Genomic DNA, 21,045 nt, shown 5'->3' with positions numbered 1-21,045 from the left:
CTGCTGGAACAGTACTTTGGTAAAATCACAACCACTTTGAGAAGGTATTTTTTTTGCACGTGGATTTGATGGCAGAAATGCCACGCACCACCGATCCGGTGACGGATGGATGACATCCCAGCCAGGTCACTGGAGAGCGTGCCTGGGTTTCGGCACGAGCCAGCTTAGCTGCGGGAAGGAAATTTGGCGTCGCGTTCTCTACCTGAGGCGGCACTGGCGGAGCAATGGCGGAGCAGAAGCAGCGGATCTGCTCTGCAGGTCCTCGTCTTCAGTAGCCACCAGGAGTTTCAGTAGACTCCTCAGCCGGTGAAGCACCTGCGTTCCTGTGCGAGGGATGACGTTTAAAAATAACCCGTAGTAAGCGTTGTATAAAAAGCTACCTGCTCTTGACAAACGAGTTACGATCCCCAGTGAGCAGGCCGAATTTTGTTAGGGAGCCCCTGGACGACGTACGAACTGCAGGTAAGAACGAGACGACGTGACAAGGGGCTCTCTCAGGAGCAAAGCGAGGGGTGAAGGGCTTTAGAACTTCAGTGGCATTGACCCAGGAGCAGAAAGGTTGAAGAGCAGTTGCACAAACTTTGGATTAATTACACTTATGCTGGAGATCCCCTTGTTTTAACCTTTTTCTGCCCATTTTTCTGTTACTGCGCATGGGGAGAGCGAGTTCACTGTTTTCATTACAAGCTGCACCGGGAAAACTATTGCATCAGTATCTTTTGGCAAACTGCTGATAAATCCTTCAATTTCGATGATTCTTCATTCCGGCAGACGCCCGTACCGGCCCAAAGCTGCCAAATTCTGCGTGTTCCACCCTTGAGCTATCAGCCTCTGAAATGCCGCTGCTTCCGAGGGGGGACGGAGCGTGTTTATTAGGAGGCGGGTGCCGGGGCAGGGCCGGCGAGGAGCGGCGGCTCCTTCTCCGGCGGGCTGAGGGCCGGGGCCGGGGCCGGGGCCGGGGCCGGGGCCGGAACGTTGGTGCGGGGCGGCGGGATCCGGCCGGAGCGGGGAAGCGCGGGACGCGCCGCCGCCGAGCCCGGGCCCGCGCTGCCGCCGCCGCTTTCGCTTTCCTCCGCCTTTTCCTCCGCTCGCCCGCCGGCCGCGCGTCCGAGAGACCTTGCCCGAGGGGGTGAGTAACCGTAACCCGGCGCGGAAGGCGAGGGGCCGCCCGCCGACCGGCTTCCCGCCGCTGCGCCGGTACCTGGCCGGGCGGCGGGAAGGTCACGGGCGGCGGGTCCGGCCCGGGCCGGGCCGGGCCTCTGCGCTGCCGCCTTCGCCTCACCGCGCCGCCGCGGCCGGCCTCCGGGCGGCCGCCGCCTCCTCGGCGGGGCCGGGGACCCCCGAGGCCTGCTCCTGCCTTCGCCGGGGCCCAGCGGGCGGCCCGGTGCCGGCACGGCGGGGGGCTCGGCGGGCCGGCCCTGCCCCTTCGCTTCTGTCAGCTCCGGCCTCCCCGCCCCGGGCCGCGGCTGAGGCGGTCTCGGGGGCCCGGTCGGGAACCGGCCCCGTCCTCTCGGCCGCTGCGCCGGGCGGGGTGTCTGGGGGCGGGGGGGGGGACGCGTAGAGCCGAGTCCTTGACCGGGGAATCGTTTGGTCTTGCCCGAGGGCTCGGGGAAGGACGAGGGTTCCCCACCCGAAACTGAACTTTCCCTCTAGCCGCGCGGTGGGAGCAGAAGGGGAACCAGCACCGCTTCTCCTTTTGGTTTCTTTTTAATTGCTGGAAGCGTCGGGGTGCAGCCAGGCAGAGCTGAACCAAAACGCGCTGGTAGCCCCACGGACCCGGAATTTGCTGTTCAGTTACCTGTCCTTCTCCTTGTCTGGGCGATCTGCCCAGAAAATAAACGCTAAAACTCGTGCGGGGGAAGCAGAACTTCATGTAGAAAGGTTGCGCTTAAAATTCTTCCCTGTTAAAGCTTCTTCTTGCCTTTGGTATTCAGGGCAAGGGTTGCATAAGAACTGGGGTTTTTTTCACTGGCTTTTGGGGCTTTTTCGGAAGCTTTTTTTTCCTTGTTAGCTGAATATTTGGTGGGTGTGGTTGATGGTTGGACTTGACGATCTTGAAGGTCTTTTCCAACCTAAATGATTCTACGATATATAGCCCTTTTGTTTTAATAAATCAAGGTTAGGACAGCATGCAGAATTTTCTCGTGCTGTATTACTTGCTTAGATGCCTAAGCAGGCAAATTTTAGTTGATTTCCAAGCAGGTACGCACAGCAACAGCCTTGATTCTTAAATTTCTAAACAGAGAATGGAGAGTTTAAAAAATCCAAAACCGTTTTAGTGATCCACACTGGAATACAGCCGCAAGCCGTTGATGTCTTTTGGTAAATGTATCGCGGTACTTCTCCTAATTCCAGTCTGCTGAATCCTTGTAAACAGAATCTGTGGAATGGCATCGCCTTGAGTTGAATACGGGGTCGACAGAATGCGACCGCTAGCCAAGCGAGGGGGAATTCAAGGATATCTTGGCTGTAGGTAGTCCGGCTTTTCCCTGGCTGACAGCTCAGTTTGGAGACCAGCCAGGGAGCGTTGGAAGCTGCCAAAGGAATTGCCACTGATTTTGCCCTTGCAGCAGGAAAATCAGGCAGTGAACAAGGAGAGCTTTGCGGGTTCTCAAGTGGAAACCCTGCCAGTTGAGGAGAAAGTAGATTGGGGAAGGAGGACCCCGATTTTATAAGTAATTTTTCAACGTTTTAGGAAGGGTTTTTTTCCTCTCTGCAGCACACTTCCTTAACTTGAAGGTGCTGTACTTTCTGGGTTTGGCTCATATAGCAGCCAGCCTTTTCCCTTGATAGCTGTGTGCCACATCCAGCATTTTCAGTTTTCCAGGGATATTAATAACTCGAAATATATTCTGCTAGGTGCAGGCTCCAGCTATTAACCTCATTTTTATTCAAATACAACTCGTTGAACGCTCCCTAATGTGGCAGTTGGGTGCCTTTCCTTTAAACTTCCTCTTGGGGAAAACAACTCCCTGTTTAAATAATGTAGTTAACTTTGTCTCCATGGCTTAGCATTCTTGGGTCAATAACAGTCACAAAACACCAGCCTTAACGGAAATGTAAACTTGGCACTGAAATAAAGTAATCTTTATTACTTTGGCTATTGTATAGCTGAAAGGAATGCAGATTTCTTGAGGGAACAGTGAAATCAGGACCTTCTTGCATGCAGTCAATCAAGAAGGAAGGCCTCAAGTTGTTGCTGCTGTTTTTTCTCTGTTTACTGAAACTGAAAATGAAACCGTTGTTATACTCGGCGCTGTGCTTTTCAATCTTATGTGCTTTTATGTGTTGGGGTTGTGCTATTGTTGAGATATTTCATTATAACTTCATGGTAAGCTTTATGCCCACAGTGTGCATGGGAAATAGTTTTTATAAAATGGTGCTTAAATACAAGGCAGATATATTTTCAGCTTTCATTTTCTTTCTTTCTGTTCCTCCCTGCACTTTTTTACACTTAGTGTTGAACGGCAAAATGGTCCATGCTGAAGCATTTTCACGTCCCCTGAGCCGGAATGAAGTGGTCGGATTAATTTTTCGTTTAACCATATTTGGTGCTGTAACATATTTTACCATTAAATGGATGGTTGATGCCATTGATCCGACCAGAAAGCAAAAAGTAGAAGCTCAGAAACAGGTAGGATTTTATTCATAAATATTTCTGTGAAATGCTGTCTGGTTCATTACTGTTCATACGGAGAAGTCTGCTAATTGAAAACTGGACTTGCAATAACCAACAAAAGAATCGACAAAAGCATGTGGAATAATCAAAAAACCTAGAATTATTTTTTAGTAAATCTCAGGATCTAGGCTGTTAGTGTTTTCAGTGCTTACATTTTATAACAAGTTAAAATCTCTACCTTGAAGTGGTGGAAAAACTGTTGAATTGGAGCGCGATGTTGTCTCTAATTACCTGCAAGTATGTGGTCCCGGTGCCGTTTCTGCTTCTGACAACTTTGCTAAGCAGCAGTCGCATTAATAATGCTCTCTTCAGTCTCTTGGTTGCTTTTTTCATACCTTGAGCAGAAATAACGTAATTCTCTGCTGCTTTTTGGCAACTTGGTGGCAGAGGCAGGGACTGCTTGCACTTTGTCCCTCTCCCTGTGTTCCCTTCCCCACCTCCAGCAGCAGTCAAAATGCCCTCGAAAGGGGAGAAGAAAAAGTGAAAAGCCTTATTGCTTAAGTTGAACTAGAATGATTATGGGGGTTAATGCTCTGGGAAAAGATTTAGGTACGTTTCAGAACCAAGTGTTAAATGTTTCCTTTGGAAAGTATTGAAGGAAATGTTGCAACTTTTTTTTGTTTTCTGGCTGATGCAAATTTCATGGATTCAAACAACAGTTTTGAGCAACCTAATTCTGTTTTGGGTGGGTTTTCTTTTTTAATGAAATCTTAAGTTAAAAAATTGGCTCCCCTTTAAAAATCAGCTTTCACAATCTGTGCTAGTGCCAGCTATTATATAAGAGGTTGCAATATCCCAAAAGCATGTCAGACTTAACCGCAAGTTTGAGTATAAAGAGAAGCTGAATTGTGAAAGCGTGTTGACACAACAAATGACTTTTCCTTTTAAATTGGAAAAAAGAAAACATTGAATACATAGAAAAAATCAACTGACTTCTGTGAATTATCTTTTTTTTTTTTTTTCTTACAAATATATTAATCTCTCCTTGATACAGTGCTGTGGAGGTTGGGGGGGGCATGCTTTTTATAATAACACAATTATATCTCCCATTAAAGTCCACGTGTATTATTTGCAGGGTTGTGAGTGAAGATAATTAAGCACGTGAAAGAACTCTAGAGTTCTAGTTAATAACAAGTTTCGGGATTTTCATCTGAAAGTTTTTAAGTGTAACATACCTGTCTTAGTTTAGAAAACTCCCGTAGACATTATTGAAATGATTTTGTGCAGAGGTTACCTGTGTGTCTGCAAACCTGTACTGAACAGCAAACTCCATGTTTTAATGTTCATTTTGGTTGCTTTTCAGGTCATGATGTATGACTCGTGGATTTGGGGGTGGGAGGACTGGTGTGACGCTTATTTGTTGGGAACTGAGACATATGACTTAGTTTCGTTCAAGTGACATCAAGTCATTAGGAAACAGCAGAACCTTCTACTTCAGAAAGATTTAACTTCTTTTCACATGTGACTTCTGGAGCAGCTTTTCAGACTCCAAAGAGCAGTTCTTGAAAAACTAATTTTTGACTTAAGCATTCAATTTCTTTCTCTGATTTTCTTGGCATTTTATTTCCCCCAGGCTGAAAAACTAATGAAGCAAATTGGAGTGAAAAATGTCAAGCTTACTGAATACGAAATGAGTATTGCTGCACATCTTGTAGACCCACTTAGCATGCATGTAAGAAACTGTTTTCCACATTACTCTGAAAGCACTTCAGACATGGAAGATCTTGATTTTGGCTTTGGATTACATTATTTGTCATATATATGTATCTGTGGAAATACATAGAAAATATTTCTGTAATTTAAAACTAGAATTGCATCATTGAGAGCAGAGTTTTTTTTTAATCACTTGTCTTTTTTATTTTTAAGGTCTTGCACTACTTTTAAGCTTGTGGATATTTTTTGTTGGCAGGGACTATGGTGATCATTTCTAATAATGTTTTTTCTTTATTAGGTAACCTGGAGTGATATTGCAGGCTTAGATGATGTTATTACAGATTTGAAAGATACTGTCATTTTGCCCATCAAGAAGAAATACTTGTTTGAGAATTCCAGGCTCTTACAGCCACCAAAAGGTAGGAAGGAAATGTTACAGATTTATATGTTGGTATTAAAAAAAAAAAAAAAAAAAAAAAAAAAAAAGTTACCATTACCCAGAAAGGAAAGAGGAAGTGGGTTGGCAGTCTGAAGTGCAACCATTAGGACTGATGCCAGGGAAAACCCTCAGGTTTTTTATCTTCTCTTGCCGTGAAATCAAGTTCTAGTGAATAAGTTTCATCTTAATAATGAAGCAATAATTGCTTTTCAGTTATTGATGTTGCATTTTAGTGCACTGATCTATGTAACTTGCATTTTTAACTGCCTACACTGTCAATTTTTTTTCTTTTTATACCCCATCTTGTCCTTTGGCAGAGGTGAACTATAACTCTGCTGTACAGCTTTGTATGCAACCTTGGTTAATATTTCTGCGGTGTCACAGAAACATAAGTCATAAACATGAGACGTCAACGTAAGCTAATCTTGCAGTCATCTCTGTGTTCTAGTCCTAGAAATTCCGGTGATTCAAAAAGACAGAGATCCCATTTTTATTCTGGAGATCTCTTGATTTTCTCTGGAGTCGAATTGCACAGTGTTGAGGCAGTAAGGAAACCGGTGGGTGACAAATTAACTTTCCAACAGTAAAGCAGAAGTTGGACTCTCTCTGCTGGAGTGCTTACAGCCATATTTGCTGTATGTTACTGCAGACAAGCAGAATTTGAACCTAAAATGTTGGACAAAATGCCAAAGTTTATCTTTACTGCTCTGATCCCTGGAATATTGTCTTCTGAAAGTTCTCTGAAAATTATTAATTACTGCCTGTATCTGTGACCATCTCAGTTTTGTGTCCTAAGTGATGGAAAATGAAGCACTTTTGTAACTGGTCTAGTTTTTCCAGGCTACTTTCTGTTTAAGTTACAAATTGAAACTGTCTGGAAAATTACTTTAATGTCATGATCTAATAAGCTGAAGGAAAAAATTATTTTTTATTTATCTTTTGAAAGTGGACTTTCCATATAGGGCAAGCTCCCCAGTTTTATTAGTGGCTTGCACCATGTGTTAATAGGAAGTCATTGCTTCCGAGTAGTTATGTTTGTGGTTGTCAGTGACATAAACAGAAAAAAAACCCTAGTAATTCTCTGTGTTTCAGGCTTGTTTGACTTAATTTTTTTCTTTAAATTGTTTTCTTTACAACTATGTTAGAAAAACACTACTGTGAATTCTTTTACTATGACAAGTTTAAAAATAATATGAAATGTCATATTTAATTGGGAGTAATTTGTTTAAAATGTTTGTGGGCTCCTTTTTTTTTTTTTTTCCCTCTACCCAATCTGTGCTAAGTTTTAATAGCAAGGCTGAAACTGGCTATAAACAAGGCCTGTCAAATGCTTACAGGAAATAAGAAGGGGGTTAGTTTTATGTAAACTTTATAGTCACAGTAATAGAAGTAATCTTTCAGACAAATGTCTCCCTTCAATTTCACCATACCTGGTTTTAGATATTCTTAGCTTTAACTTTATAATAAGGATATCTTGAATAACTCTGTATTTGATTTGATGGAACACTGTGTAACTTGGTTTCTTATCTTTTAAAACTTGGATAAAATACATGCCTGGACACTATCAGGTCTGCCATACCAAAGCATGTTTTCTGTACAGTGACTGGAGAGCATTAACACCATTACTTTTGCAGGAGTACTTCTCTATGGTCCTCCTGGTTGTGGCAAAACGCTGATCGCCAAAGCTACAGCAAAGGAAGCAGGTTGTCGATTTATCAATCTCCAGCCTTCAACACTGACGGACAAATGGTATGGAGAGTCTCAAAAACTGGCTGCTGCTGTCTTCTCCCTTGCTATAAAGCTCCAACCGTCCATCATTTTTATTGATGAAATAGGTAAAAATCTGTCTTTTTTTGTAAGTAACTATAGCAGAGTGACATTAAACTGTAGGTCCAAGTTGATGGGTATATTGATCTACTGTCATCTTTTCTTTAAAAAGAGTGATAATGGAACAAGGTTTCGCCATATAAATAGTATTGTAAAGTAATGATGGCAAACTAGGAAAACCAGTGTATTTCTTCCTCGTGTTAGTGGAGGAAATTACAAGTAGAACAAGTTGCTGCTTATTTTTGGTTGGACTAAGGTGGTCCATAAGGAAAGCTTTTCTTCTGTCAAGGGAACTCCTTATTCAGGAAACCCATCACCAAATACACTTCAACGCTTCTGCTGTGAGGGTGCATAATGGAAAAGAAAATATGGGTTTAGGAGAGCTCAGGAATAATAGTTTAATAAGGCTGAAGAAGTAGGAGGGGAGGTTCAGCTAGGAAGACAGCAAAGGTGCCAGTTGTTCCGTGCATTTGGACTTGTCACATTAGCGTCTAAGTCCCTGTGAACTTGAGCAGGTCAGTTTAAACTTGCTTGTTGTCTTGTAGCACTGGTGCTTCTTAGAGTGAGTTGTATGTTTTGCAGAAACAGAGCTGACAAAGCTTTTGCTCTTTCCACAGTCTAGGTTTATGAATGGGCTACGTACTCAAGATGCTTTTTATCCTTTTGTATAGGTGCAAAAAATGTGGTGTTTTTCTAGATGTTGGAAATTCTTTAGGCAACCACTAGCAGAGTTAGAGGTCTGCATAATGAAGTGTATAGCCTACTTTACGTTAGTCCTGCAGCTTGCTGTTATCCTGTGCTTTGGTGTCTTCTAGCTTGCCAGACTCTGAATGCTTCCATCTCTGCATGAGAAATTAAGGTGAAAGTTACACTTTCAGTGAATTCAGGAAAGTGAAAAATTGGAGCACAAGATTTGGGACAGTCTCATGTGATAGGTACATATTCATGTAATGTAATATAAAAGATGTGCTTAAAAGTATGGTGAGATTCTGCTTTCCTGTTCTTTATTGTAAGAAATACTTTTCATCTGTTGTAAATACTTTTTTTAATAAAGATTTTCAAGATAGAGAATAGCCCAAGTCTGCACGTGAGGAATCAAACAGCATAGTTTCTATGGCAGGCTTGAAAGTAAACTGCTATAATGAATCCCTTAATACAGATTCCTTCTTACGAAGTCGATCGAGTTCTGACCATGAAGCTACAGCTATGATGAAAGCTCAGTTCATGAGTCTGTGGGATGGACTGGACACTGATTATAACTGCCAAGTAAGTACAAAGGATGACAAGAAAAGTAATGAGATTCTTCCCTCGGTGGGAAGCCATTTGGGAAGAGTAGCAGATTGCATGTAGTAATACTTGCCAAAAGAATTTCTTTACCTGTCAGTGATTACCAGTATATTATGGGAATGGGATGACTTACAATAATAGATCATTCTTGAGAAGACTGTTTTTGTAAGTATTTTGGTTTTAGCTAAGAGGTCTTATTTTCAGAAACGTCTTAAGTCTCAGTAATATAGCTGTATAGTTTGAGCCACCAAAATTGGGAATTTTTAAACTGTTTTGAAAAATGTTTTGTCAGCAGTGTTTTCTTCAGATTAAGTGAATCTCTGATTTCAGGAAAGGTATTGAAAGATCTGAGTATCCATCCCAGTTGCAGGTTGGTTGGCTTGTTTCCAGAAAAGCATTGGACTAGCGTAAAACAAACACTAGACTCTGGAGTTAATCTGAAAGGGTAGAGAAGTTGATGCTATCAAAAGACAAATTCTGTTAAATGGAGCCGTGCTTTCATCCCATTATTCCTGTAAGCTTCTGTCCCCCTCCCATAATCTCAACAGAAATATTGTATTTTGGAGAGGAAAAAAAAATAAAAAAGCTGCTGGTGCTGTAAAAACAAACACACACAAATATTTATGAAATAAATGACTTGAATGTAGCATAGACAAAAGCCTGCTTGGTCTGTTTCTGAACTTTCACCTGGAAGAATCTTTTTAAGGCCTTTGAAAAGGATGGTTTTTTCTTCAATTTAAAAATTTTCAGCCTTTTTAATCTGTTTTATTTTTATGAATGAGTTCCAATGCTCTGACCTCCATTAACTCTTTGTAAAATCTGCTTTTCCTCCTCTCTCAAGCTTGTGTTTAAGATTTTTTTCGGTTGATATTTTTAAAACCTGATTAGAACACAGTGAATATATGTACTGAGGAGCTTTAAAGCAGAGTGTTTGCTTACCATTAATAAGAGGCCAATGGTATGAACACTTTAACTGGAAGCTAATGTGATCTTGCAAGCACACATTTCTTCTGGTGTTTGAATGTATTATCTTTTTTTCCCAATATACTGACAACTTCTTGGAGCAATTCAAATTGTTCATTCTCTGCAGTAAGACAACGCTCTTACCCATCTCTTACGTTCAGCATGCAGTGCCTGAACACGTCACTCCTGTCCTTTACTCGTACGCCTCTGCAGGGTAGGGGGCCACTGAAGTAAAATGCAATGCAAACAATTGGCTGGGGACACTGCAGGGGTTGATTCAGGTTTCTGGGGAGTTTTTCAGCAGGAGTGTTTCGTTTCAATACCATACTTCAGGCTCCTCCCTGGGATGTCATTGCAATTCAGGAAGTCTTCTTTAAGCAATGGTCTTGACATTTGCATTGTCTCAGTTTTTGACAGCCAGCTCGCTGGGCTCTTTCGTTAATTACAAATGTTTACTTGGGAGCTTTGCGTTGCTTGTCTGATTCTTGCCAAACAAATTTCCTTTGAATAAGGATTAAATTTGGCTTTTGTTACGGTAACAAAAATTCCAAATGCTAGGAGGAAATTGTAAGTAAGTGTTGTGATGAATGTTATTTGTTCCCGTGTTGACTGCACCTGAAAAGCATGTTCAGCTTTGGACTAAACCTGCCAAGGATACGGTCTTGAGTCTGGCAGGAACTTGGGGCACAGTGCCTGGAAAACAGAGCTGTGCTGCTTGAAGGGACAGTTTAAGTCTGGAAGCCCCATACAGCCGCATTTGTGCCCTCTGGGGGTCCCACGTTCACAGAACCTGCAGACAGAGCCAGTTTTAGGAAGGCTTCTCGGCTCCAGGGACACAGAGGGGCAACGCTTTGGGTCCAACGTTGGGCCTTGATGCAGATCCTGGGGAAGTACAGCATGGGTATGGTGATGCCTCTTTGCAAGAGGCAGCTCAGCCAAACATTAGCTTGTGTTTGGCACGCAGGCAAGTGCAGAGCGCTTGCATGCGTAATGCTTTCTAGAAAGTGAAGACTGCCCGAGCCCTGGCTAAAAATGCACCTTTTTTGCTTTTTCTGGGCGTAGCAATTTGCCACCGTGTAATTAAGCCTCTAGGTGGCAGGGTGACTCTGCTCCGGGACATGTAACCCAGCCTGGCCAGGGGCTGCTGCAGAGCAGTGACCCCAGCCAAAAGACCAGAAGCATGTCAGGAAACCTTATTGATATGAGATTAATTTCCCTGACATTTTTCCACTTTTGTGACTGGGTATTTACAATGTACATAACTTAAAATAACAAATGAGAAAACAAGGCTGATGTGAATGGGAAGTAAATTTGTTCTTAAACTAATAACTGGAATGCAGTCAAATGAGGTAGATACTCTCCTTGTATTGAACTTGGCTTGTACACGTCTAATGCGCTGCTGTTACAGTATACCAGTGCGTATAGGTTCCTACTGACTTTTAATGCTTTTTTTTTTTAATGCTTAAAAAAAAGCAGCAACATTTTAGTGCATGCAAAAGCTGCCAGTTTGGTTGTCCTGGTGAACTGATTGCCTTTCTTTTTTCAACATGGCACAGAACTGCCACATTTCGTAATACCTTATCAAAACGTCTCCTTTCAAGTTCCTTCCAGACCACTAGGAACTAAAGAGACATCGCTGAGACTTATAAGCAGAAGTTTTGGGTTACTGCTTAGAGTTTGAACTTTCAAATTGGGCTCAGAAGGCTTCAGACTAATGTAAAAATCTCCACCCAGCTGGTAATCTGTGGCACCAATGCTCTCTTAAGCTGCCTGTTTAAATCCAGTTGCTGAAATGGGTACCAAGAAACCTTATGTAACTTCTTTGAATGTTGATGTTCTTGATAAGTGTGGAAGAATCACATGTTTGGTTTTGAAACTCCAATACAGCGATGTTTTCAAAAGCTGGTTTCAGGCTGACTAGTTTTTTCTGTTGGTGTATACAGGTAATAGTGATGGGAGCCACCAACCGTCCTCAGGATCTTGACTCTGCAATCATGAGAAGAATGCCGACCCGGTTTCACATCAACCAACCTGTAAGTTGCGCCAGGTTTGCCTGAACAGTGTGCCTAGTGGCTGAACTGCAGGCAGGTGCCTTATCAGCCAAGAAATGTACGTTTCAGGGTTTGGTTTTGGTTTTTGTTTTGGTTTTTTTTCCAAAGAAATACTGTATTATTTTGATTTGGGTTTATTTTTTTAGAAGCACATATAGAACTTTGCTTTTTAAGGTGAAGTTGCTCACAGAAATCTTGATTCTTTGGGTCTTTTATCTGAAACAACTCCATGTGCTCTGAGAGCTTCCCACCCATTTTCTTCATCTGTAAGAGTGGAGTGGCTTAGACACTATGCTCTGGAAAGAGCTTAGTTTTAACTTGAAAACAATCACAAAAAGCACAGAAGCAACTGCACACGCTTGCCTACGGGGAGAGTGGCACACAGGTCAGATGGTATCAAGAAGCAGGTCTCGATACATAGTATTTTGTTTTCAAGGAGAGAAGGGGCAATGAGATCTGCATACCAAAGCCTACATTCTTCTCAAGCCTTTCCACAGTCAGGCGCTGCAAGCAATCTGGAAAACTGTTTTTATTCCACTTAAGATTTATGCCAAACATGCAGAGTTTGGTCTTTATCAGTTATGCTAGCCATCACAAGGTTACCCTTCCTATACATTTTGCCATTGCCATCTTTTTAAAGGCATTTTAGTCACGTCTGAACACTTAGTGATATCACAAGACATTTTTGTATCAATATTATAAAGAGTTCAGTTGTGGTTGTCAGTATTCCCTTCTGGCTACAGAAATACCCTTCATTATTCATTTTTTGCAGAAACTTACAGACAGAACTGGAGGAGTAAAACTCCTATTATTGTGCAAGAGAGTAGTTATGTTCCCAGACCCATCGTGTTTGAACTGGCTTTCACTCCTTGTGGGCGGATACTTTTTGAAACAAAGCATTTATAACCTAGTAACTGCTTTTCTGCAATGCCTGCTCATAGGGTTTCATACACCTTACTCATCTTCAAGTTTTCCTTGAATTAGTAAGGGGCAAGGGTGTGTATTTTAGTACTTTATCATGTCTTTCTATCAAGAACTGTTGTTAGAAGGGTGAATTATCCACAGGTAACAGTGCCTCAGGATATTACAGGGGTTGGCTCCCTCTCCCAGGATCAGAATTACAACAGGAGGTGTTGTTTAGGGCACAGACACATAATTTTCCTTATCCTGCTACAGCCATATCATCAACTTACTGCTTGTCTCTTGTTCTTGTCTGCGGTACTTTGTGATGCAACCAAGATTGGCTACAACTCTTTTATTGAGGGCCAAGATAATTTTTGTGTGCTGTGGGTTGGAAGTGTGCACAGGTAGTATTGCTGTAGAGTAGCTAAAGCCTTGCAGGTTTTATAACGAAGTTTGAGATTAGGGTGCCCAAAATTACTCATAAGAAATTATCTGCAAGGCAGGGGGAAATGGAAGAAGTATTTTTTGAGACAGAGTATGAACTGTTCAGAGTATCTATGGGGTAGCTTTTTCCCTTTTTAACAATGACAGTGAATTTAGGACAAATTTGGTTTTGAGAGACACAAAAAAGAGTCTCTGCTGCCTGTGTTTTACCATGCTATTAAGGATATGCTCACTACTTAACTGTTTCTTTCAGTAACCTCATCACAGTATGTTATATTGCTTAACATTTCCCAAGCATCATCTGTAGAATTAAATTTTTTTTATTTTTTTTTAAGCAGAACAGTTTATCCTCTTCATCTGATTTAGCAAAGTGTTGAAAGCATCCCTTAGATCTAGAGAGTCTGCCCTCCGTTAAAGATGGTGGGAAATCTTTGGAGGCAGCTGCTTTCACTTAGGGCAAAGTAAGACTAAATGTCAGTGCATTTTCCTTTTCCCTGTAGTTAGTGTAAATGTATATGCTCAAATGTTTAGTTTCATGTGCTCCTGTAGTCAGAGTACCCTAGATCTCATTTTGCTGAGTGATTTGCCGTCAGATAGGTTTCCTTAGCACGTATCACACCTCATGTCTGAGGGATCAGCTTGTGTCACTGAATTGTGACTGAAAGCCCACGCTGTGCAAAATTGAGATAGGTGTTACATATGTTTATTTTTGTACTCTAGTAACTTTAAACTCTTTTGTTTAAGGCTCTGAAACAACGAGAAGCAATCCTGAAGCTAATTTTGAAAAATGAAAATGTAAGTAGACTTATTTTAATGGTTAATTTGCTCTATTACTGTTGTCATGAGTGCAAGCTCTGGAGTTGTAGAAAACATGTTTTATAATTGACTGTCTTGGAGTAAGGTAGAGATTATCTACCAGGGTGTTTCTGATTATAACTTAGGAATCTTCCGTGCTTTTAGGTGTGGCGTTAAATTAAAGCAGTAGAGTTGCCTACTGCTTTAAGCATGAGCCTCAGTCAGGGCAGCAGTCTTGGCTTTTGTGGTGAATCACCACCTCTGAGGAAAATTACTTAATTTCTTTGTCTCCATTTTCTTGTTATATAACAAGATAATATATTTATCTCTAAAGATGCTGAAGGTGAATCATATTTGGAAATCACTTTGATCAGTGAAAAAAATTTCAAGACATCATGAAGCAGGGAGAAGAGATACTGATTTTTTTTTTAACTCTGTACAGTCTGTTGGCTCAAGCCAAGAAACGAGGAATGACATTTTTTGACAGTGCTGCTTTTTGCACTTTGATCCCTATTTCGTATTTCCTTTAGAGGAAAGCTACTATAGATATTGTTCCTAATATTGTATGGTGTTTGTGCCACCATCTGCATTCCAAGATGAGGGGAAGGAGTAGCTGTGAGCACATCTGGTACCATGTCTGTTAGCAGGATATGGGACCTGTGTTATCAGAGGTTCCTGCCAAATGTAGTCTGCAGCACTAATTTGTCTTGATGTTAATATTGCAAAGTGTCTCTTGATTTGAGGTCTATCCTAATAAATATCATTTGTTAGTAAAACCAGCTTACATTTTTTAAGAGGCCTAAAAATCACAGCTCATCACTGCAAATGGCTGAGATATTGGGGAGGATACTTTGCAAATGGTCATTTTGGATTGTTTATATAGGATTAGGATATAGGTTGGCTTTTTTGCAAAGTACTAGACGTAGGTGTGAAAACAGAATTGATATGAAATGCCAAAGGAGCTGTGGAGGAAGAGCTGACCTATTTGCAGAAAATCTCAAACAAACTAAAACGTCTCTTGCAAGTGGTGATTTCAGACTTCAGACTTTCAGATTTCTTTTCAAGAGCTGTTAGGGAGATGTGCCAAATAATAGACCTTTATCCAGGCTCCCTGAATATCTGCAGCCACCCAGCCCTCACATGCAGGTGGACTCTGTCTCCTTTGCCTCGGCACCTGGGCCTGGGAGTTGCAGCACCTTGGCCTTAAGGCCTTCAGCAGAAACATAAATTGGCTCCTGATTATGGACCTGAAAGAACACAAGGTATATCAAGCATCTGGCAGTGAATCACAGCCACATAAATAACATTTTTCGGGGGGCGTGGGGTGGTGGGAAATCAGCCTGTATTGGTTATCCTGTAGGAGGAGGAATTGGATCTCTCAAGCCCAGCTTGTTTCCAGCCAGGGTGACAAACTTCCTTGCAGTCCTTCACATGACAGGTGTAGTCATGCCCTCTGTTTTCCCTGCCTGTCTTAAAATCTTATTTCTTATTTCTCACTTGAAGGGAAATCCTTGTTAATGCCTGCTATACAACATGCTCATTTTCTATTTGTTCAGCTGTGCTGCTCCATTCAGTTCTTGATGGCCTTCAGCCCCACATTGAGCAAACACATTGCAGATCCACAGCTGACTGCTACTGGCTTTGGTATTTCTGTGCAGGATGATGCTTTAAAGCAAAGCACTTCAAGACAGCCAGGCTGTAGTGTCTATAGGAGGCGCTTTGGTGTAAGTCAGCAGCTACTTTTGCCTTAATTTCTGTTCCTGGGGAGCCAGATGGCTCGCTCCAGACCCAAACCAGAGCACTGCATGCTGAGTCATAGGTCAGGGACCTGGGGCTCAAGTACAAGCGCAAGAGACAAGCCAACAGGACAGTATCTGTAGCCCTTGTCCTTCAAGAAAAGTGGGAGGAATAGTGGAAATTGGAAGGGTGCTCAGTGGATGTCGGTGCATTCTTGGGTTATCCTGGGGAGTGCACAGGTTGACGGGGTAGCAGGAAGCAACAAAGATTACACTTGGGGCTTTGCCTTCATCACCACGGAATAGTTTCCCTCTTAGAAGAAATCATCCCATAATTCCAGCATTTTACTAGACTAATTTGGCTGTAACTTTTTGAAAAGGAAATACTGATGCATTGGAAAATATGCTGAAAGGGGCTATTATCAGAGATTCTGTAAACAGACTGAAAAAATGTGGGGTCTCGGCTGGATAGAGTTCAGTCTGATCCAGTGCACGGAGTTAGACATTTTATTTTGCTTCCAAGTTCCCCATTTTGTGGTTGTATAAAGTAGGAGCAGTTGTTCAGTAACTCCACAGACAACTGAGTTGCTGCGATAGTGAACGACTTCTTTTCAACTTCTTATTCTGCACTGAAAGGTGGCAACAACAAAACATAAATGTGACAGGAACTTTTTCCGGCCTTGCTGTGTTGCTGGTCAAAAGAGATATTCATGAAAACAAAATGCACTCTTTCAAATAATGTCAAAAAAGTGCTGTGGCTGTGAAATGAGACCCACTGGTTAGTGTTCATTGTCTATAGATAAGATAGCACGTAGGGTCTGGTCTAGCCTTTTACCAAAAAACACAGTGTTCTTGCAGGAAACCTGTTTGGGCATTTGGGAAAACTGGTCATTATTTCTGTGATCCAGTTTTTGCCATCCAGTAGGCTTCCAAAATGGTGCAGGAGCTTCATCAGTAACAGAATATACCGATATGATGGTGCGCTTTCGGTTGCCTGTTCTTTTTTCTTAATCAGCTACAGAGTTTTATGAGATGAAGCATCAGTTGTATTTAATTAAATGAACTACTTGGAGGGTTCAAAGTGTAAGTTAATAATTTTCTTTTAGTTCTCAAAAGAAGTCAAGGCTGAAAAAAATCTTCTTAGGGCAGGTAAAAATACTTGGAGGTGACTGTTTCTTGTCCTTGGTGAACAAAGTAAATAAATTCAGAGTTTTCATGCTCTGACCCTTTTTTTTTTTTTTTTTTTTGACAGGTGGACAGGCATGTAGATCTCCTAGAAGTTGCTAAAGAGACCAATGGCTTCTCGGGCAGTGATCTGAAAGAAATGTGCCGGGATGCAGCACTCCTCTGTGTCAGGGAATATGTTAATTCTGCCTGTGAAGAGGAGACGTATGTGTCTTTATTCTGTCTGTTACGATAGCTGAACAGCAACTGTGAATGCTCCTGGTGCTACACACTGTCCCAATTATTAGTTTGAATTTTCTGATTTGAATTGTGAATTTATAGAGGTTTAAAAAACCTTGCTGTGACTAACAGAAAGCAGGAGGTTCTCTTTTTGTTGACAAGTTGCCACTATACAACAAAAATACCCAAACAAGTAAGTTACCTTTATTCATTTTGACTATGAAAATAAGACTGTTTGTTCCAAGGTGTCAAGCTTGAGGTGGCCTGTGCCAGCAAGTAGTATTACTACACTGTATTTACCAGGCTTACATGGTGGTAACGCTCTTGCATGCACGTAACTCCACTTGCTGTTATGTTCCTCTGATGATGTCCCATACTTGCTGGTAATACGTGCACAGACAGGCGCGTGTTTCCAGTGTAATGCTGGATCCATGTCAGAGCTGCTATTGTCAGTGATTGCTTCTCATTCTTTGAATAGCTATTACACAGCACCTGAATCATTATCTTGCTTTTTTTCTTTCTCTCTTTCTTTTAAAGCCATGACGAAGATGAAATTCGGCCTGTGCAGCAACAGGATCTCCACAGGGCGATTGAGAAGATGAGAAAATCAAAGGATGCCACACTGCAGAATGTTTTGATGCATGTTAGTTTAGATTAAGACAAAAGAGTGTGTTTGCAGTTTCTGATGTGATTTAGTTTGACTTCTGTAATCAGTTAGCAAAAACAATGTCAGGGGGTGGGAGCGGGGATGTTCCTCGAATAAGGGAGTTCTGTTTCTGGAATTGTTTTTATACAACAAATTCTAAGTTATTGAAATTCCGTCATGCGCAACTAGAAGTGTAACAATAGATCATGAAGTGGAACAATTATAGCCCAGACCAAGAGCAACTGCCTGTGTTTTGTCCCATACTCGATACACTGTGTAGCCTTAAAGCAGGTTCTGACATGGTGCGTGGGTTCAGCGGGTCACCGGTGTGGAGGGAAGACGATCCATTACCAGTTTGTGTATATACGTACGAGCGTGTGTGTATGTATTAAATGTATATATCCACACCATTTTTTTTTTTATATATAGACATAATCTGTAGATAACTTGAGTATGGAAAATCTTTTCTACTTACTGAATCAAACCAAATCAGAAGATGTATAGATTAAAGATTCGTCGATACTCAATTCACACTTACTTCTTCCTTTTAGCAGCAAATACGAAGATAGAAATTCTGCTTCTAGAATAACTTTCAGGCAAAATTTGAAACGTTACTGACTTTTCTTTCACATGACCACTTGAAATCTGGTGCCATTTAGTAAAGATAGTAAACTGCTGTAAAAATGTTTGAATACTTTTCATTTTGTATGGATTCTGCTTTTTGAGGCTTTTTAAACAAATGCTGGTTTTATTTTTATTTTTCCCTTGATGTGAGTAATTAGAGCAGAATCTTAACTGGTCTTTCATAAAGCCCCACATATTATAAGCTCTCTGAAATTGTGGCTTTCTGATCTATTATGCATTGTAACGAGGGCTTGCTGCTATTTAACCTCCTCTGAAGACCCACTTCTGCACCGTGGCATTGTACCATGAAGTGTCTTGCGCATAGCTCTGAGGCGTGGGGTGAGGGGGGTCATTTTGTGATGTTTTGCTCTGTCACGTGCTCTGATCTGCGAAATTGAAGAGAAGAGAATGGGGTTTCGGTTTATAAATGTGACTTGGTAATGTTCTGCTGTACTTGCTGGTAACAGTTTTAGTAAATTCATGTTACGTGGTGATAAAGGCAAAGGGTTAAAAAATGTAAGTGGCAACAGTGTTTTGGTAAAGTTATTGTCAGTAGGTTTTCAAGAACTTGATTTTTCTTCTTACAATATTACAAATTGTGCACTAATTAAACACAAATACATAATCGGAATTGTTCAAACCCCTGGGGTGGTATGCTGTGTCACAGCTCTGCTAGCTATCGAGGGAAGGTAAGCACTGAAAACGAGATAACGATGTAAAATGAAATGCACTGCAAAGTGAACCAAAGACTGCTGGAGGTGGCCATCGGAGAGTATCAGGTGCTGGTGCCAGTTTCTGTGAAGTGCAGCTTTCTCATTGCTGTCCCTTTGTCTGGCATGCTGGTTGTGTAATGCAGCAGCTGGGTTTGACCTGATTTAATCTCCTTGGGTACCAAACATGGGGAGGTTTTTTTAATAATTTAATAATTGCCTTGCTTTTTTATATGGGGGTAAAAGGTCTATGGTAAATGCACGTTGCTCTCGCACGAGGATGTAGGACATTAGGCATGCCAGAAATACTGGGCTGTGGAAATCTAAAAAGTCTAGGGTGTGTGGAATGCTAATCCCACTAGTCACATTAGGAAGTGATGTAAGCCAGCGCTAGCTCTCGAAGAGCCCGAGTTCAAGCACTAGCCTTAAAATTAAACATGCAAATCGTGCTACTTTTAGTGGAAGCTGGTTTCTCAGGAGGTTTGAATTATGTGTGTGCCTGATGCGGGTCTCCAGCTATTCAGTTTGTTTTCAGTGCCTGCTCTGACTCCGACGTTCTCCCAGCCCCTCGCGGTAGCTGTTACACCTGAGAAAGGCCAGGCTGGTGCGGGCAGCTGAAGAATGCCATCTTAGCAATTGGCTTTAATAGAGTGAGTGCAAAGTGTGTTCTCAAGCAAATTTAAATGTCAAACTGAGCATACAGGAATAGGAACAAACCCTTCACTGTTTGCAGATGCCGGGGGCATCCTCTAGTCGCTCCGGTTTGGGTGTTTCTCCACCAACCTGGCTGTTTGCATGCTGGCTGGATCTTGCCTTTACCTCATGCCTGTAATGCATTGCTGCAGGTTCCAGGGACTGATTCGCAGAGGTGCAAGAGGTTATTTGTAATTGCCCCTGAGGACAGTTCCCACAGCTGGAGTGCGATTTCCACTTTTCCAAGGAATTTTCCAGACTTGCCCGCTCCTGCTGCTGCTTTTGGAGTCTGTCAAAGCGCAGGTCCTCCTGGCAGCTTGCTCAGAAGGTGGGGAGGCGGCAGGGTTTGTCATGCCGGAACGTGGCCGCTTTCATTCCACGGTCTCCAGGGGCTTGGTCCAGGCTCCTCACCGTTTGATCCTGCCGCTCCTTAGCGCAGGGACAAGCCTAACCCCTCTCCTGCGGGTCGAGGGCCAGTTGCCCAAACCGAGCATTGTTTCACAGGCGTGGGCTGAGGCTGATCTAGTCTCCAGCACTGAGCTCCGACTTGTGATGCAAAGCGTCATGTGAAACAGGTCTTTCTTGGGGGTTTAAAGGTGGAATCCGCTGGCAGGAAGAGGCGTAGACGTTCCCAGCAGGCAAATAACGTGCTTAGGACCTGTTCAACCGTAGCGGTCAGCAGCAGATATTGTGTACAGTACAGACTGTACCTAAATTGTCCCTGGGCTGTATCTTGCCAGTCTGATACTGCAGCGCAAACAGAAATCTTTGGAGAAGTCTTAAGTAACAGGTAAATAAATGTGGTGTCTGTTTGCTCTGTGTCTTCATTGATTTGTTGTCTGTAACCTTTGCCAGTGTGGCCGTGTTTGAATTCTGTAAATACAGCTTTTTTTTTGCTTTTTTTTTTTTTTTTTTTGGAGACTGGCTTGGGCAAAGGTATCTTTTCCCTGCCTGGTGCTTGGGAAGCCTGGGACGTGGCAGCTAGGCAGCCAAGGGTGAAACCCAGGGTGCTGCAGGGGACGGCTCTGGGCGAGCAGGGCGCCGGGAACCCCGGCAAGATGAGCAGAGGGCACAGCTAGGGCAGGCGCGGGCCAGTGGCCAAGGGCCTTCAGCTCCATTGAACAGAGGTTGGCAGGGCTTGCAAGCTCTGCCTTTGTCAGTCCCAAAGCGAGGAAGGCTGTGGTGCTCTCC

The 21,045-nt window shown here is 42.5% G+C and overlaps 1 protein-coding gene across 2 annotated transcripts; it reads left to right on the top strand.

Moving 5' to 3' along the window:
- Positions 1 to 965: 965 nt before the first annotated feature.
- On the top strand, positions 966 to 20,673 carry ATAD1 (ATPase family AAA domain containing 1). Of its 2 annotated transcripts, XR_011326801.1 has the most exons (11): positions 966 to 1,129; positions 3,459 to 3,634; positions 5,253 to 5,351; positions 5,631 to 5,751; positions 7,406 to 7,606; positions 8,758 to 8,864; positions 11,792 to 11,881; positions 13,991 to 14,041; positions 17,030 to 17,166; positions 17,719 to 20,349; positions 20,381 to 20,673. XR_011326801.1 is itself a non-coding variant. In XM_069795934.1 (10 exons), the coding sequence occupies exons 2-10, from the start codon at positions 3,473 to 3,475 to the stop codon at positions 17,837 to 17,839; spliced, it is 1,089 nt and encodes a 362-aa protein (XP_069652035.1). In that variant the 5' UTR covers positions 967 to 1,129; positions 3,459 to 3,472; the 3' UTR covers positions 17,840 to 20,673. The 2 variants fall into 2 exon arrangements, 1 of the variants encoding a protein (XP_069652035.1); XM_069795934.1 differs by having other exon boundaries at positions 967 to 1,129; positions 17,719 to 20,673.
- Positions 20,674 to 21,045: the final 372 nt, after the last annotated feature.

The sequence above is a fragment of the Haliaeetus albicilla genome, chromosome 11 (genome assembly GCF_947461875.1).
Source record: "Haliaeetus albicilla chromosome 11, bHalAlb1.1, whole genome shotgun sequence".
NCBI classification, from domain to species: Eukaryota; Metazoa; Chordata; class Aves; order Accipitriformes; family Accipitridae; genus Haliaeetus; species Haliaeetus albicilla.
Note: the sequence above shows the minus strand (reverse complement) of the source record. Positions and strands in the feature narration are given on the sequence as shown.

Bases quoted from the DNA above. Each gene is read 5' to 3' on its own strand.
- ATAD1 (XM_069795934.1), top strand. From the start codon at position 3,473: ATGGTCCATGCTGAAGCATTTTCACGTCCCCTGAGCCGGAATGAAGTG. The intron at 3,635-5,252 runs GTAGGATTTTAT...TATTTCCCCCAG, and splicing joins AAGTAGAAGCTCAGAAACAG to GCTGAAAAACTAATGAAGCA. The intron at 17,167-17,718 runs GTATGTGTCTTT...TTTCTTTTAAAG, and splicing joins TCTGCCTGTGAAGAGGAGAC to CCATGACGAAGATGAAATTC.